Below are 17,786 nucleotides of genomic sequence, written 5' to 3' on the forward strand. Positions count from 1 at the left end.
CCAGCCAACTTCAAGAGACGCAGCGCCTATAGCTGCTCTTCCGTTTGGAGTGCCGCTTCCAGCTGCTGCACGTATCCTTGGGCTAGTCTACCGTCTTGTAGTCGCCCAATGTTTGTTTCAAGAGGTAAAATAATAATCTTGTCCAGGTCTCGGGTCAGTAGATGACTACCGGTCTAATGAGCGTTTTGTAGATAGTCAGTTTAGTATGGCGGAAAACTCTATTCGATCGGAGCGTTTTGCGGATTTTAAAGTACGTACGATCTCCTGCCATGATGCGTCTCCGGATTTCTCTGTTGATATCGTTTTCGGAGGTCACTAGAGAGCCCCAGGACACAAATTCTTCAACCACCTCGATTTCGTCATCACCGGTACAAACTCGTGTTGGGTGGCTTACATTGTCCCCTCTTGAGCCTCTTCCTATCATGTACTTCGTCTTCGACTTGTTGATGACTAGTCCAATCCGCTTACCTTCCCTTAGTTACGCACCGTAATATCAATGTCGTCAGCGAATCCAAATAGCTGAACGGACTTCGTGAAAATAGTACTACTCGTTACAATCCCTGCCCTTCGTATTACTCCCTCCAAAGTTTAAATACGATGAACCAGTCAATCCGAGGACTTGTCTTCAATGGACATCCTGATTGTGCCACTGGTAAGATGGAATTGTTTTAAAAACCGAAGCATTACAATATCATCAATTCTACTATAGCTTTTATTAGACTTATGATGTGCTATTATCAATTTATGGAAGCTTAACGAAATTTGTAGGTGTTGTAGATGCCCCTAACGACGGAATATGTGCTATTTGCAAAGTTTACATTCGATAAAATTATATGTAACACGTACTACACTCTTAAATATTATTGAATATATTCACAAATTCAAATGGATCAAATCAAATAGTATAGATGCAAGGATGTGATATCTCATGACATCACGATAAACGAAAAGGTAGTAATTTCTTATCATTATATTTAAATGAGAGCAACGCTACCATTTCGCATGCGTCATTACTGCATTAACGCTATGCAGTTTCATGAATAATTCCAATACACACGCCCTAGCATTATCATATAAGACGAAATTGTTAAATCATTGATCTCACACCGATAGAAAATTATCTTAATCCTAGAGAATAATTTATTATAAACATTACCTATGTCCGCAGTGCCTCCTGCAGCCTCAGTCTGGCGAACTGCACGCGCTCCTCCTGTCGCTTGATGTCATCTTCGGTTACCGTTGCCACGTGCATCAACGGCTGATCGGGATTGAGAAAAACCCCGGCGTTGGTGTTGAGGGACGTTTTGGAAGCCGTTTGCCCTGTCACCGGGTGCGTGTTGTGATGCAGTGCGGTGGCCAGCGATTGCAGAACCGTGGCCTCGTCCACACCCGGGCCCACTGATTTCAACCGTTTGGGCAGTTCCAGCGTGCCGATTTCCTCGTTGTGCGTATTGTTGGCGCGAAGATTCTGCAACCGACAAACGTGGTTTCAGATTACTACCCATTGTATTTGACCAATAGAGACCAACCTCTAAACGCTTTTCCCAGAAAAGCTGCTTCGGTTTAACCTGCGAACCATGCTGCAGCTCACGTTTCACCTTGCTGTCACCTTCTTGCGATCGTACCACGGTTACAGGTTGCTTGAAAATGGAAGCCGTCTGCCGGATCGGTGGAATGAGAGAAGTATCCGCTCGCATGCCGCGACTGAAAATTGACCAGCACGTAAAATCGTTAGCAGAAATATGAACTACGGTCAAAATATGTTAACTAAGACCAAGAGTATGTGTATCAAAGCAAAAAAGAACCAATAATCTTCAAGGTCTGACACAAATATTTAGGATACGTTTGCCTTCTGTTCGCCAGAACACGAACGTACACTATGTGGTTGGCCTTTTTTTGTATTGGTTTTTATTGCATGTCTTAAAACGCCAATTGAAAATTTTCAATTTTTATCCACGAATTCACAAATCAGCGAAATATTCTCATTCTGTATGTCCTAAATGTCCAGCCAATCGAGATCATTTTTTTTACAAAGAAACAAAGTAATGAAAGAAAGAATCTGAGTATCAACGATTTCCGGTCCCACACGAGACCGGTACCTGTAATCGTACTGCGGTGACTGCTGCTGCTGCTGTTGATGCTGATAATGATGCGGTCTACCGGTCGGTGGAAGCTGGTTGTAGATGGGTACAGGGGGAGGCAGATTGGGTCCAGTTGGCCCAGCCACAATGCCAATGCTGGATGACGATGATGCTCCGCCGCCTATCGATGTGACGCTCAGTTTCCGCTTCAGTGCATTATGTTGCAACATCATATGGGTTGCACTGGGAACGACTCGACCGGCCTGATAGTCGAACGTGGACAAATCAATAGTGTCCCCGAGGGCACGGGCCAACTGCGGTTTGCTTTCTATTTTTTTCCCCGTAGGACTAGAGATAGTGAGGATTTATTTATGGACATGCATATGCTCGAATTTATAAGTATATTTTAGGGATGCTAGATTTTTCGATTCTACCAAAGAATTACATTATACCAATGTAACGATGATTAAATCTGTTTATTGCTACTTCTGTCGCTTCCATATCATCCAGATAACGTATTAACCCATGATGAAAATGTAAGATCAAAATATAATCGAGACAAAATAGAGCAGTGACAAGAATAATTAAAGTATAAATAAGTTTAGATTAGACCAATTGAATTCAACAATTCGCTTGACTTCATCTTCTAATTGACATTACATCCCTCACTGGGACATTGCCAGCCTTGCAGCTTAGTGTTCATTCAGCACTTCTACAGTTATTAAATGCGAGGTTTCTAAGCCAAGTTACAGAAGTCGAAATAAATTCCCACCCGAAAACTTCTTAGACCGGACCAGGGATTGAACTCAGCCACCTTCAGCATGGTCTTGCTTTGTAGCCGCGCATCAGGCTAAGGAAAACCCAATTCGCTTGACTTGAATGCAAATAGAACGTCTAATCAGCTTCATTCAACTCAATTGTATACACATGTTTTCTACTTTCCGGGAATTAAGCAGCCCGAATGAACGTTGGTTAATTACGCCGGAATGAGGGATTTCATAGTTGATGTATCAACCATTCAAAATATCAACCGCTACAACATTGATACGTTGCTTGTTCCAAATCTCATTTTAGTGCATGCGAGTTGAAAAGATTTAAACTTAAAAAATTCAAAATACATGCAAAAGTGCAATGGTTGTTACGTCATCTATGAAATCATGGGCAGTGCACTGCTCACGTCCAATACATTTTATTAGACCCGTCGAAGAAAATGGTTACCTTCATTTTTCGAATTAAATCTTTCATATTGTACAAAGCACTTTCAATTATAGGCCTTCATAAGCTGAAGAGAACAAATTCTGGTTGTCTGTTCCAGTCTTACGAGCTTTATCACTTTATAAAAAACCCAGATTAATCCACCTAGCGGTGATGGTGCCTTTCTCGTTCGTTCAAAAGGTTTGGAAAAATCTAAATTAACACCAATATGTGGATTAGTCTTATTTTTCATATTTGTTTATATGTATAATAAAAATTCTCGCCAAACGCAATTTGTTGCAAACAAATCGGATGAGCATAAGAGCAAAAAATGGCATTTTATTTTGTAGTTTTTAAATTAGTATTTTCGCCATAACGTTTGACCCAATTGTACGATCCGGCCAAGTTTCTATAGGAAACAATGGGACAAGATTCTGCGTCGAATGCAATCTGTTGCGAGCGACCTGAGAAGCACACATATTGCACATCAATCACAGTAACTTATATATGACCGGATTCAGTCACAATATGGTTACTGCAACCAGATTTGTTGAACTTGTGTTGCTTGGGGAATACATGAGGTCTGAGTGCTAAAAAAGTGAGCTAGGCTTTTTCGAACTCTTTTTCATAATAAACAGTAATTTGACCATAACTTCTAAGCCCATAGTCCGATCTGGCAAATTTTCAATAAGAAAATATGAGATATTCTGCCTCGAATGCAATTTAATGCGAGCAAATCGATTGAGGAAAAGTGCCTGGAAAATGAGTGACATTTTTTTTAGCGATTTTTTTCATAAAAAACCCAGAATAATGAGTGACATTTTTACGTGATTTTTTCGTATGAATTTGTATTTTGGCCATAACTTTCGATCCCATAGTCCGATCTGGCCAATTTCAAGTAGGAAACAATGTTACAGGATTCTGCGGCAAAACATACTTTTGCATATAAACGATAAAGACGGATCCATAAAAAACTGGAAAACGATCCATAAATAACATCTGAATGTTCCTTAAAATGCTACCATAAATCCATGAAATAGTTAATGAGATTCCATAAAGAATAATTTTTCAATCCATAACTAAGCTAAAATTTAGCAATTATTTGGGAAATATGTTCCATTAACATGGTCAAGAAAAACAATACAATTCTTGCTATTTTCCCATGAACATGTGACAAATGATCCATAAATCTTTGGAAAATGATCCATAAAAAACTATATTTTGATCCATAAAACTTCAAATTTGCACATTTTTTTATTGTGTTGATGATCCATAATTTCATTAGTATGATCCATAATTTTAGTCATATGATCCATAATTCTGGCCATTTGATCCATAACTTTGTTCAAATGATCCATAGTTTTGGTGATATGATCCATAAATTTTGATAAATGATCCATAGATTTTATAAAATGTGTGGATCAATTAATATAGTTTCATTGGCCTTCTTTCCAAGTATTATGGATCACATTATCAAAATTATGGACCATTTGACCAAAATTATGGATCATATGGCTGAAATTATGGATCATCATCATGGCGCAAATTTGAAATTTTATGGAATGGAATATATAGTTTTTATGGATCATTTTTCAAAGTTTTATAGATCATAAAAATATTCTTTATAGAATCTCTCGAACTATTTTATGGATTTATGGTAGCGTTTTATGGAACATTCAGATGTTATTTATGGATCGTTTTTCATTTTTTATGGATCGTTTTTCCACATTGAACGGTGCAAAGTAAGGGCTGCCGGATTCTGCGTCGAATGCAACTTGTTGCGAGCAAATCGGTTGAAGATAAATGCCCGAAAAATGAGTGACATTTTTTACGCGATTTTTTTGTATGAATTTGTGTTTTGGCCATAACTTTTGATCTCATAGTCCGATCTGGCCAATTTCAAATAGGAAACAATGGGACAGGATTCTGCGTCGAATGCAACTTGTTGCGAGTAAATCGGTTAAGGCCAATTTCCGATCTGGCCAATTTGTTGCGAGTAAATCGGTTGAAGATAAGTGCCCGAAAAATGTGTGACATTTTTTACAAGATTTTTTCGTATGAATTTGTATTTTGACCATAACTTTTGATCCCATAGTCCGATCTGGCCAATTTCAAATAGGAAACAATGGGACAGGATTCTGCGTCGAATGCAACTTGTTGCAAGCAAATCGGTTGAAGATAAGTGCCCGAAAAATGAGTGACATTTTTTACGCGATTTTTTCGTATGAATTTGTATTTTGGCCATAACTCTCGATCCCATAGTCCGATCTGGCCAATTTCAAATAGGAAACAATGGAACAGGATTCTGCGTCGAATGCAACTTGTTGCGAGGTAATCGATTGAAGATAAGTGCCCGAAAAATGAGTGACGTTATTTACGCGATTTTTTCGTATGAATTTGTATTTTGGCCATAACTTCCGATCCCATAGTCCGATCTGGCCAATTTCAAATAGGAAACAATGGAACAGGATTCTGCGTCGAATGCAACTTGTTGCGAGCAAATCGGTTGAAATGCCCGAAAAATGAGTGACATTTTTTACGCGATTTTTTTGTATGAATTTGTATTTTGGCCATAACTTTTGATCCCATAGTCCGATCTGGCCAATTTCAAATAGGAAATAATGGGATAGGATTCTGCGTCGAATGCAACTTGTTGCGAGCAAATCGGTTGAATATAAGTGCCCAAAAAATGAGTGACATTTTTTACGCGATTTTTTCGTATGAATTTGTATTTTGGCCATAACTTCCGATCCCATAGTCCGATCTGGCCATTTTCAAATAGGAAATAATGGGACAGGATTGTGCGTCGAATGCAACTTGTTGCGAGCAAATCGGTTGAAGATAAGTGCCCGAAAAATGAGTGACATTTTTTACGGGATTTTTTCGTATGAATTTGTATTTTGGCCATAACTTTCGATCCCATAGTTCGATCTGGCCAATTTCAAATAGGAAACAATGGAACAGGATTCTGCGTCGAATGCAACTTGTTGCGAGGAAATCGATTGAAGATAAGTGCCCGAAAAATGAGTGACATTATTTACGCGATTTTTTCGTATGAATTTGTATTTTGGCCATAACTTCCGATCCCATAGTCCGATCTGGCCAATTTCAAATAGGAAACAATGGAACAGGATTCTGCGTCGAATGCAACTTGTTGCGAGCAAATCGGTTGAAATGCCCGAAAAATGAGTGACATTTTTTACGCGATTTTTTTGTATGAATTTGTATTTTGGCCATAACTTTTGATCCCATAGTCCGATCTGGCCAATTTCACATAGGAAATAATGGGATAGGATTCTGCGTCGAATGCAACTTGTTGCGAGCAATTCGGTTGAATATAAGTGCCCAAAAAATGAGTGACATTTTTTACGCGATTTTTTCGTATGAATTTGTATTTTGGCCATAACTTCCGATCCCATAGTCCGATCTGGCCATTTTCAAATAGGAAACAATGGGACAGGATTCTGCGTCGAATGCAACTTGTTGCGAGCAAATCGGTTGAAGATAAGTGCCCGAAAAATGAGTGACATTTTTACAAGATTTTTTCGTATGAATTTGTATTTTGGCCATAACTTTCGATCCCATAGTCCGATCTGGCCAATTTCAAATAGGAAATAATGGGATAGGATTCTGCGTCGAATGCAACTTGTTGCGAGCAAATCGGTTGAATATAAGTGCCCGAAAAATGAGTGACATTTTTTACGCGATTTTTTCGTATGAATTTGTATTTTGGCCATAACTTTCGATCCCATAGTCCGATCTGGCCAATTTTAAATAGGAAACAATGGAACAGGATTCTGCGTCGAATGCAACTTGTTGCGAGGAAATCGGTTGAAGATAAGTGCCCGAAAAATGAGTGACATTTTTTACGCGATTTTTTCGTATGAATTTGTATTTTGGCCATAACTTCCGATCCCATAGTCCGATCTGGCCAATTTCAAATAGGAAACAATGGGACAGGATTCTGCGTCGAATGCAACTTGTTGCGAGGAAATCGGTTGAAGGTAAGTGCCCGAAAAATGAGTGACATTTTTACAAGATTTTTTTGTATGAATTTGTATTTTGGCCATAACTTTCGATCCCATAGTCCGATCTGGCCAATTTCAAATAGGAAACAATGGGACAGGATTCTGCGTCGAATGCAACTTGTTGCGAGGAAATCGGTTGAAGATAAGTGCCCGAAAAATGAGTGACATTTTTACAAGATTTTTTCGTATGAATTTGTATTTTGGCCATAACTTTCGATCCCATAGTCCGATCTGGCCAATTTCAAATAGGAAATAATGGGATAGGATTCTGCGTCGAATGCAACTTGTTGCGAGGAAATCGGTTGAAGATAAGTGCCCGAAAAATGAGTGACATTTTTTACGCGATTTTTTCGTATGAATTTGTATTTTGGCCATAACTTCCGATCCCATAGTCAGATCTGGCCAATTTCAAATAGGAAACAATGGGACAGGATTCTGCGTCGAATGCAACTTGTTGTGAGCAAATCGGTTAAGGATTAGTGCCCGAAAAATGAGTGACATTTTTTGAGTAGTTTTGCGCACACACACACACACATATACACACACACACACAGACATCACCTCAATTCGTCGAACTGAGTCGATTGGTATATAACACTATGGGTCTCCGGGCCTTCTATAAAAAGTTTGTTTTTGGAGCGATCATATAGCCTTTACCGTATACTTAGTATACGAGAAAGGCAAAAAAGAAGCCTAATGTCAAAGTTCACACATTTTATTTTTGCCTTTTTCGTATACAAAGTATACACGCAGAAAAATAGTTTGTTCTCTTAACAAAAATTTGGGTCAAACTCGGCAAACATGTTTGTTATCTGAGGGCTTACAAACAATTTTGTTGAATTCAACCCGAATTTATTGTTATCTCAACAATCCTGATAGTTATCGCCAGAAATCAAAATGACAGCCCATTCAACAATCAATTTTGTTACATCAACAATCCGGTTTGTTGATTCAACAATATGTTTATTTATTTTGACATCTGTCCTCCAGATGTTTTGTTTTCATTTCTTGTGAATAAAAAATCCAGTTTTCATACCTGTTTTTAATCAATATATTTTTTATGAACATTGTGTACAAATCGGACACTAATTTATGTATACATAAAATGATCCTTTTCTCCATTTTTTTGTTCCACGAATAACGCCTGCAGCGATGCGTAATCCGTGGCTTGCTTTCCACTAGAATACAAATGTTTTTATTTATTGTTAATGTCACTCGTAAATAATTATTTGATGTACTTACTGCTTTTTTGTTGTAGTTTACGGACAACGTAGAATAATGAGCATGAATAAAACTTACTATTAAGCACAATAATTCAACAGGATTCTTCTTTTAGTTTGATCAAACATCAAAAAGGATAAAACTAATTTCTCTAACACTACACTGTGAATTTTTTTACAAGTTTCAAAAAACTTCTTCATTTTCAACAAACTAGATTGTTGACTCGACCTTAAATATAGCGGATCAAACAATACGTACTTATTGATATGACAAAAATTGTTTGTTGGTTTGACAAAAATAGTTAGTTGCATATGACAAACTTTTTTATTGAAACAACCAATCACAAATTCTATGCGTGTACGTAAAGGCTATAGGATCACTTCAAAATCGAACTTTTGATAGAAGGCTCGGAGACCCATAGTGTTATATACCAATAGACTCAGCTCGACGAATTGAGGTGATGTCTGTATGTGTGTACAAAAATGTGAGACACACTTTTTGGTACTTAGCATCATCGCAACAAGTTGCAATCGACGCGGATTGCGGTCTAGTTGTTTCCTATTGGTTCGCTCGGGCATTGCGTTCCAGAATTATTAAAAAAAAACATTGTTTTTGCCAAGGACAATTTTTTTCACAGAGACCGATGCAATGCACTCAAATGACCGCAAAAAAACTTAAATTGAAGAAAAAAGTAAAATCTATTTCCCTAAAGTGCAAATTCGACCTCTCATATATGTTGCTCTTATTTTTATAATGCGCTAGGAGTATTAATTTGGGTTTATTTTATTATAATCAAATGATGAATCTTGTAATCTAAACAGGCTATTATTTTAACACCAATCTGTTTTTACCTCATTCATTGGTATTCTTATTTACCTGTTGATAAAACTGCCCAACAGGTATACTATTTTAGAGAAACATTGTTTTTTCAGTGGAAAAAACTGCGAGTTACGGAACTACGTATCTTTTGTCAATTCAATGATCACTTGGCCAATTTACCCCATTCTTATTTTTACATAAATCCGATACATAAGATGAATAATCTGCAGTCGTTCATCTTAAAATGTGCGTACCTGTAGTAATAAACATCCACTTTTCCCGCAGAGAGACCAGATTTTCGCAGTACTTCCTCCCGCTGCCAACCTTTGGGAAGAGCGGCACAATCCGAACGTTTCCTTTCAATCGATACGTTCATTGTTCACTGTTCGGAAATGCACAAAACCAAAGCTAGAAATGTTTATTTCTTTCAGAAAATTAGAAAAATTTCCACACAACTTTTGCGACGTCTTGTTTTCTTTTCCGCGTCTGGCGTCCCACAAAAATGGAGATGTTAGCCGACAGTATATTTGACAGCGCATTAGGATTCGTGCGCACAGTTAATAATATAAAACTGGCCAGAATTCAACAGAAAGAATTCAACATCAGAAGAAACGAAAAATAAATAAATATAAATAATATAAAAATATATAATATACTATAATATTATAGACAACTTATTAGCTGCTTTTCGCGCTTAAAGACATGTATTTATGTTAGCGCCTGAATGCTGACTGCGTTTGGTAGAATACATGTACGGTACCTGTACCACTTCAATTGAGCTTACTCGCCACAAATTTTTGACGTAGTATACGTCTTATGCTACGTACACACCAGTCAAGCAGTTCGACGAACATTAACTCCGCCCCCAAGAAAACGCTTTGGTTGCTGCTTTGATTGAGCGTGTGTGACATTGTTCGAAAAACCATTTGACAGTTGGCGGCTCGGTTGGAAAAAATTAAAACGGTTTGATTTTGGTTTGAGTAGTCGGGGGCGGAGTCAAGGTTCGTCGAACATGTTTGAGCATTTGTAGTGAAGTTGCACAAACCACCATATATTTTTTGATGGTTGGTGCTCAAGTTGGCGCTTCGGTCGTTCGTGTGTGATATTGTTGGTCGAATAAATTGATTGTTCGTGCCGCTGTTGGTAAAACTTGATGGATGTTTGAATAAACGAGAGGTGGAGTCAATGTTGGTCAAACTGCTTGACCGTGTGTACGTTCCATTACGGAAAAATATTGGGGGGTCATTCTGCAGAATCAAATTTGAGACCGTCACGGAAAGTGGTCAGGAAGTATGGGCTAATAACTCAGCCATCTTCCAACCGATTTAGGATATTTTAGCATCAATCAATCGACGGACTCTTTAAGATTCTGCACAACTAATAGAAACAATTAAATAAAGGTTAATAAACTATTGAGAAATTGAATTTCATCAGGCACTGTTGAAAACTTGTTATACACAGTTAATTGCCTCCATTTCGGCTATTAGTCATTTGGCGCGTGAATTGATGAATGGTAAAAATCAAATTCGAAAAATGATTTAAGGCAAGAAACCTATATAATTACTGTTTTGAGTCACTGCACTCTAATACGTTATTCTACGTTGATTTTGCGGTCGTGTTTCTGATACAACCTTCTACTTTTTTCGCTCACTCGATTGTTTGGCTGATTGTTTTGGAAAAGTTGACCTTAAATAAGCCAAAGAATCGTCTGAGACAATGAAACGAGATACAATTTTTGACGGGAAAGGTCAAATTCGTTGTTTCCAAAATTTTAAAATTTTGTCTCGGCTTTGCTGTTTTTTATTCTTATACAGTTATTTTTGACAAAATAACAAATATCTTAAAATAAAATTAAAACTTTATTAAGGCAGTACCAAAAAATACTCGAGTCATGTGACTATTAAATACATTTTTTATACACTATCGACTACTGTGCGCCGACCCCATCGTCAACGTCAACGCAGACGGGAGAACATGCAGAACAAAACAGATGTTGCACAACCGACATAAACATTGCAACTCGCCCAGTTCCGTAGCGCTGAATTTGAAACTGATGAACCACAGCAATTTATTGATATCCAGCCATTTACATCATTCCGAATAAATGAAATAATGGAACTATTCCTGTACAAAGGCGAGTGGGGTCTGCCCACAATCGATTACGATTGTGCACGGCTACTGGTGAGTTAAACAAAAATATGAAAATCTCATCCCATGATCCAATATACACACATGCTTTTCGTTGTTTAGGCGTACCTGAAGTTTTCCGATGCTAAAATCACCCTCAATTTCAACGGCAATCCGTTCAGCTCACCGGACGGAATGCTCCCGTATCTTGTCACAGACGAGGGTAAGAAGATCGGCGGATACAATAAAATCACCGAGTTTTTGCAGTCCCGGGGTTTCGACGCCAACGCTCAACTTGAAGGACAGAACTACATTGTGATAAACGGGTGCATTCAGTATGTCTTCGAGAACCTATACCCATACTTCATGTACAATCTTTGGGGTGACCCACAAAACCTAGACACCACCAGGGCGCTGTACGCTAAGCGGATTCCTATTCCATTCAACTTCTACTGCCCACGTAAGTATGTTCTGAAGACGAACGAGCTGACTGTTTCGTTGGCTGGGTTTGCCCTGGAGGACTCAGTCGAACTGCACGACGTCAAGGACATGATGCTCAACGCGAAGAAATGTATCAACTGGATATCGGAGAAGCTTGGTGAGAATCGTTTCTTCTTCGGAGACACTCCAAGCGAAATCGATGCAGTCCTATACGGATACCTGTCGGTGTTGCTGAAGCTGAGCCTTCCCAACGGCGTCCTGCAGAACCACGTCAAGCAATGCAGCAATCTAGTCAAGTTCGTTGAAAGGATTACGAAGATTTACTTCGCTCGTGAAGGTTTCACCAGTGCCGGTAGCAACGGAAATGGTTCGTCGTCGTCGTCGTCCTCTTCGAATGGATCGTCGAAGGCGAACGGTGGAGCGGAGCCAAAGTTCAGCGACGGAACGCAAAAGGATGCCGATGATACGCCGTACGAGCGCAGGAAACGCTATGTAGTGTCTGGCATTTTTGCTACCATTGCGATGGTTGGCTATGCTTTATTATCCGGGATTTTGACGGTAGGATTTCATGTTGAATATGTCCGAATTAATTTTCTTATTTTCAAGTACCTATTTCTTGTATTTTATTTTCATAGATATCGCACAACGATCATGGGGGAAGCAACTTCATTTCGTATGATGAGCCTGAGTATGACGATGAAGATTAGGAGTGCTGATTATGTGGAATTTTTTGGAATGCAAGATAAACATTAAAAGATGAGTTGACTCTTGGACTGTCAGCTAGGTTAATTCAATTGATTTTGGTAACGAAACTGTCCGAAGTCCGTGGTTGTGAGGCAGTGTCTATTTATCTTGCTACTTACTTACTTGATAGGTTCCTTCTCGGTGAGCCTACGCCGAATGAACTATACTTCTCCTTTGGATTCGATCTTGGGCCAATCGCTACCAGTCGCCCTGAACGTTCAGTGCCCACTTCTACTCCAGAAAGCAAGTGTGTACGCGGCCTTTCACAATGCCAACAACCTCTTCCGGCTTCTCTACTGAATATTATCTTCACTTGATGCACTCTCGGTATACGAACAATGTGCTCAGCCCACCGTAGACTGATGTGTTGTATTTAATAATTGTTGTGTTTAATAATTTCCAGCTCTTTATACACCTGGTATAAATTATGATCCATGCCACGCTGTCAGATGTCATTCTCCTGTTTACCGCAGAGTATTATCCGCAGCACCTTACGCTCATATCCTTCGAAAGCTCCCCGATCAGCCTCCTTAAACGTCCATGCTCCATGGTCGTGTAAACCCGCCGGAAGAATCAGAGTAGCATTCAGTGCAAATTTCGTTTTCGTTCGCAGACTACAGGATAAAGCTGGTCACGAAGTCCGTAATAAGCCCTATTCGAAGCTGCAATACGTTTTTCACTTCGCGGGTAACGTCATTATCGCACGTCACTAGTGTTCCAAGGTACACAAATCCTTCTACAACTTCAAATGTTTCACCATCCAACACCATTTCACTACTTCTTCTTATTGGCTTTACATCCCCACAGAGGCGTCGCGTGACTAGAGTCCTATAAGAAGAGTAACGTCATGTGCCACGTTTGACAGGTCTCCTGCTCGTTTGGAACGCGCATTTGTATGGAACTGACAGACGATTCTGTTCCAATTCTGACACTTGACGACACTGTTATTATAGTCACTGTACGCGTGACCAATTCTTCAACCTGTGCACTATTTTAATAATTCGAGAAAAACACATAAAAGGGAGCAGAAATGATAAACGAGTCATTTTTCAGCGCGTTTCTCAATATGTTTGCTTATTTTGTTGCATCTAACTGGTTCTTAGCTACTTCTTATTTTCTGAATTAACTCGAACTAAACTAAGCTTGAAAGTGATAGTACGTAAAATTAAAAATTACTGTCATCAGAATCGTTTGCCATGTGGCAAATAAGACATATCGGAAATTATTGAGCTGACTTTCAATTCTAATTTGAGTCATTTCGTAAATGAGACGAAGTTTTTAAAAGAGAAAAGGAAATTTGAATATATCAATATGCAAAGTTTCTAATAATAAATTAGCATGTAATAGCATGTCATATCAGAAAAATAAAGTCTGTACAATAAAGAAAACAATGAAGTGCATAGCCTTAACTCTTCTCAATCAATAATTATTCTATTTACAATTTATTTCTTTGATCAATAATCTGGACTGGGCAGATGTTGAACAGTTTTCCGTCCATCAGTATGGATATTAGCTCATAAATTTGTTTGGACCATTGACATTTGACGTTCCCCCTCGCCAACTAAATATAGGTACTGGATTTCTCGAAAAAAAAACCTTCAGAAATAAATTTCTTCTTTTCTGAACATGTTGCCCGTTTCATATTTGCTAATTCGGCGACAATATAGATTTTCATCAGAAGATGAAATTTCTGTTTACATTATGTTAATATTGTCGGATACAGGGTTGTTAATCGTTAATTTATCGTTATCGCCGATAAAGTTGATTGTGATCAACGTTATCGGTTGCTACGATAACGATGAATCAACTGAATTATTATCGTAGTTCGATAATTTAACGTAAGTTAACTCGATAATTTTGCGATAATGTGGTTACTAGATTACGCAAATAAAGTTGGTGTAAAATTTTGACAGAAGCCGAGAATGGGACAAATTGTTTGCAGCTGGTTGATCAGAGTTAATTTTGATTGAAGCGGGCACTCTAAAATTATTGTTTAATGCCAGCTACTCTACGAAACGATGAGAAGTGAGGTTCTATGTTGGTGGATCGTTGGAAGATCGCGGAAATTTGCACTACCCAGGCGGACTTAATTCTCTGAGACAGTGACACTCTCGACAATATAAGTTCGCTTTTAATGAGATAGCATTATGACTTTCCTTTGCTAATTCTTTTCGTATAAGCAAGAATATACACCTGGAATCGGAACCCATCGGCAATATATTGGGATCCAAGTACTAGAAATTTATTTGATGCAGCGAACTGTAGTGCTGCATTTCAGGCAGCACCAGTACCGAGTGAATTGGTGGACTAACCTTGTCATCTATGATTTGGTTAGACTAAGGAGTTTAGTCTAAACTGTGAGGTATAAAACATACATATAACTGGGTGCTCCGGATCTTCAAAACAGAAGTTTCGTTAATTATGCTAGATTAAACATAAGTGTAGGTAGACATTAAAAATGCTCTAAGATTCTCTACTATGGAGAACTGCGACTCTGTAAGAACTTTAGTGATCGAACGAAATAATATTTTGGTCAATTCGGTGACCTCCTTGAATCCCAATTTAATTCCAGGATTCAAAGACGTTCTCGAATATTGTAAGGCGATACAATATTTTTAAACTAGATATTGCAAAACCAACTTGTGAATATTTGCACTTTAAACTGTAGTACATGTTACAGTTAACTCGATAATTATCGATAAATCAACGAATACTCGATGACGATAACGTTAATTCAACGCTCATTTTATCGTCAACGAAGCATTATCGTAAAAGTGTTATCGTTATCGAAGTTGGCGTTTAATTAACGATGATAATTTATCGATTAACAACCCTGCGGATACATATTTCAATGTTGAATATAATAAGCGTAAACAGGCTCTATTACAAACGCTTATTAGCAGATGATAATTTCTGTTTAAATTGAGCTAATGTCGCGCTATTATTATGGGACAGTACATTGTCGCCAGAATTATTGGATATGTAAACGGGCCATCCCAATCAAATATCAAAAGCGCTTTTGCTTCGCGTTGCTTATACAAAGCGGAACTTTCGTCATGGAACGCTTTGAGGGAGCAGAAATGAGCGCGCTTTACTATTCTCTTTCGATTTTGTTCCGATCGGTTCGGTATCGTAGATAAAAATATAACGCGTCCCCATCGCAGCATTTGGTTGCCTCACATCACATGCAGCCTATAAAAAAATCATTCATATTTTCCGTTTATGTATCTAATAGTCAAATTTGCATGACACATCTATCAAATGCACAAATATATGTTTGGATTAGAAAGACAAGAAATCTATCGAAAGTTTAAATGTTGGGGATAAAATTGCCACATATGCAGTGCACAGGTTGCACATGCGGACGCGACGCCTCTGCATCCCCACACTGGGACAGAGCCGCCTCGCAGCTTAGTGTTCATTAAGCACTTCCACAGTTATTAACTGCGAGATTTCTAAGCCAGGTTACCATTTTTGCATTCGTATATCATGAGGCTAACACGATGATACTGTTATGCCCAGGGAAGTCGAGACAATTTCCAATCCGAAAATTGCCTAGACCGGCACCGGAAATCGAACCCAGCCACCCTCAGCATGGTCTTGCTTTGTAGCCGCGCGTCTTACCGCACGGCTAAGGAGGGCCCAGTAAGAGTAATTACGGTGCATAAATTCGTTTATTGTTTATTGAAGGGAGACCCGAAAAAGAAGCATTCTACGCACAGCTGGAGCAGACATACGATGGATGCCCACTGCGGGACGTCAAAATCGTCATCGGTGACATGAACGCACAATTAGGAAGGGAGGAAATGTATAGACCGATCATCGGACCGGATAGTCTGCACACCGTATCGAATGACAACGGCTAACGATGCATAAACTTCGCAGCCTCCCGCGGAATGGTAGTCCGAAGGAAAACCAAATCGACCACGTTCTAATCGACGGTAAATTCTTCTCCGACATCACGAACGTACGCACTTACCGCAGTGCGAATATTGAATCCGACCACTACCTCGTTGCAGTATGCCTGCGTTCAAAACTCTCGACGGTGTACAACACGCGTCAAAGTCGGACGCCGCTGCTTAACATTGGGCGGCTACAAGACAGTAGACTAGCCTAAGAATACGCGCAGCAGCTAGAAGTGGCACTCCCAACGGAAGAGCAGCTAGGCGCAGCGTCTTTTCAAGATGGATGGAGAGATATTCGATCCGCCATTGGTAGCACCACAATCGCTGCACTTGGCACAGTGCCCCCTAATCAGATAAACGACTGGTATGACGGCGAATGTGAGCAGTTAGTGGACGAGAAGAGTGCAACATGGGCGAGATTGCTGCAACACCGCACGAGGGCGAACGAGGCACGATAAAAACGGCCGCAAACAGACAAAGCTCGATTTTCCGGAGGAAAAAGCGCCAGCAGGAAGATCGAGCCCGTGACGAGACGGAGCAACTATACCGCGCTAATAACACACGAAAATTCTATGAGAAGTTAAACCGTGTATGTAAGGGCCACGTGCCACAGCCTGATACGTGTAAGGACATAAATGGGAACCTTATTACGAACGAGCGTGAGGTGATCCAAAGGTGGCGGCAGCGCCACGAAGAGCACCTGAATGGCGATGTGGAAGACGAATATGGCGGTATGGTGATGGACCTGGGGGAACGCGCGCAGGACATAATTCTACTGGCTCCGGATCATCAGGAAATCCAGGAGGAGATTGGCCGGCTGAAGAACAACAAAGCCCCTGGGGTTGACCAACTACCAGGAGAGCTATTTTAACACGGTGGTGAGGCACTGGCTAGAGCGCTGCACTGGGTCATTACCAAGATTTGGGAGGAGGAAGTTTTGCCGCAGGAGTGGATGGAAGGTGTCGTGTGTCCCATCTACAAAAAGGGCGATAAGCTGGATTGTAACAACTACCGCGCAATCACATTGCTGAACGCCGCCTACAAGGTACTCTCCAAAATTTTATGCCGTCGACTAGCACCAATTGCAAGGGAGTTCGTGGGGCAGTACCAGGCGGGTTTTATGGGCGAACGCTCCACCACGGACCAGGTATACGCCATTCGCCAAGTACTGCAGAAATGCCGCGAATATAACGTGCCCACACATCATCTATTCATCGACTTCAAAG

The 17,786-nt window shown here is 39.7% G+C and overlaps 2 protein-coding genes across 2 annotated transcripts; one reads left to right on the plus strand and one right to left on the minus strand.

Moving 5' to 3' along the window:
• Positions 1-952: 952 nt before the first annotated feature.
• LOC134202709 (methyl-CpG-binding domain protein 3-like) lies at positions 953-9,845 on the minus strand. Its single transcript, XM_062677719.1, has 3 exons — positions 9,598-9,845; positions 1,530-1,704; positions 953-1,468 (listed from the first exon to the last, which is right to left on the minus strand). Exons 1-3 carry the CDS (start codon positions 9,717-9,719, stop codon positions 1,157-1,159), a joined length of 609 nt encoding a protein of 202 aa, XP_062533703.1. The 5' UTR covers positions 9,720-9,845; the 3' UTR covers positions 953-1,156.
• A 1,444-nt stretch (positions 9,846-11,289) lies between these two features.
• LOC134202711 (metaxin-1 homolog) lies at positions 11,290-12,705 on the plus strand. Its single transcript, XM_062677720.1, has 3 exons — positions 11,290-11,524; positions 11,594-12,469; positions 12,547-12,705. The coding sequence occupies exons 1-3, from the start codon at positions 11,456-11,458 to the stop codon at positions 12,616-12,618; spliced, it is 1,017 nt and encodes a 338-aa protein (XP_062533704.1). The 5' UTR covers positions 11,290-11,455; the 3' UTR covers positions 12,619-12,705.
• The last annotated feature ends 5,081 nt before the right edge of the window (positions 12,706-17,786 follow it).

The sequence above is a fragment of the Armigeres subalbatus genome, unplaced genomic scaffold (assembly GCF_024139115.2).
Source record: "Armigeres subalbatus isolate Guangzhou_Male unplaced genomic scaffold, GZ_Asu_2 Contig1366, whole genome shotgun sequence".
In the NCBI taxonomy this organism is placed as follows: domain Eukaryota; kingdom Metazoa; phylum Arthropoda; class Insecta; order Diptera; family Culicidae; genus Armigeres; species Armigeres subalbatus.

Excerpts from the sequence above, each read along its gene's own strand:
- LOC134202711 (XM_062677720.1), top strand. The coding sequence starts at position 11,456 with ATGGAACTATTCCTGTACAAAGGCGAGTGGGGTCTGCCCACAATCGAT. Across the intron at positions 11,525-11,593 it reads ACGATTGTGCACGGCTACTG|GCGTACCTGAAGTTTTCCGA; the intron begins GTGAGTTAAACA and ends TTCGTTGTTTAG. Across the intron at positions 12,470-12,546 it reads TATTATCCGGGATTTTGACG|ATATCGCACAACGATCATGG; the intron begins GTAGGATTTCAT and ends TTATTTTCATAG.
- LOC134202709 (XM_062677719.1), bottom strand. The coding sequence starts at position 9,719 with ATGAACGTATCGATTGAAAGGAAACGTTCGGATTGTGCCGCTCTTCCC. Across the intron at positions 1,705-9,597 it reads GTGGATGTTTATTACTACAG|TCGCGGCATGCGAGCGGATA; the intron begins GTACGCACATTT and ends GTCAATTTTCAG. Across the intron at positions 1,469-1,529 it reads TCTGGGAAAAGCGTTTAGAG|AATCTTCGCGCCAACAATAC; the intron begins GTTGGTCTCTAT and ends TGTCGGTTGCAG.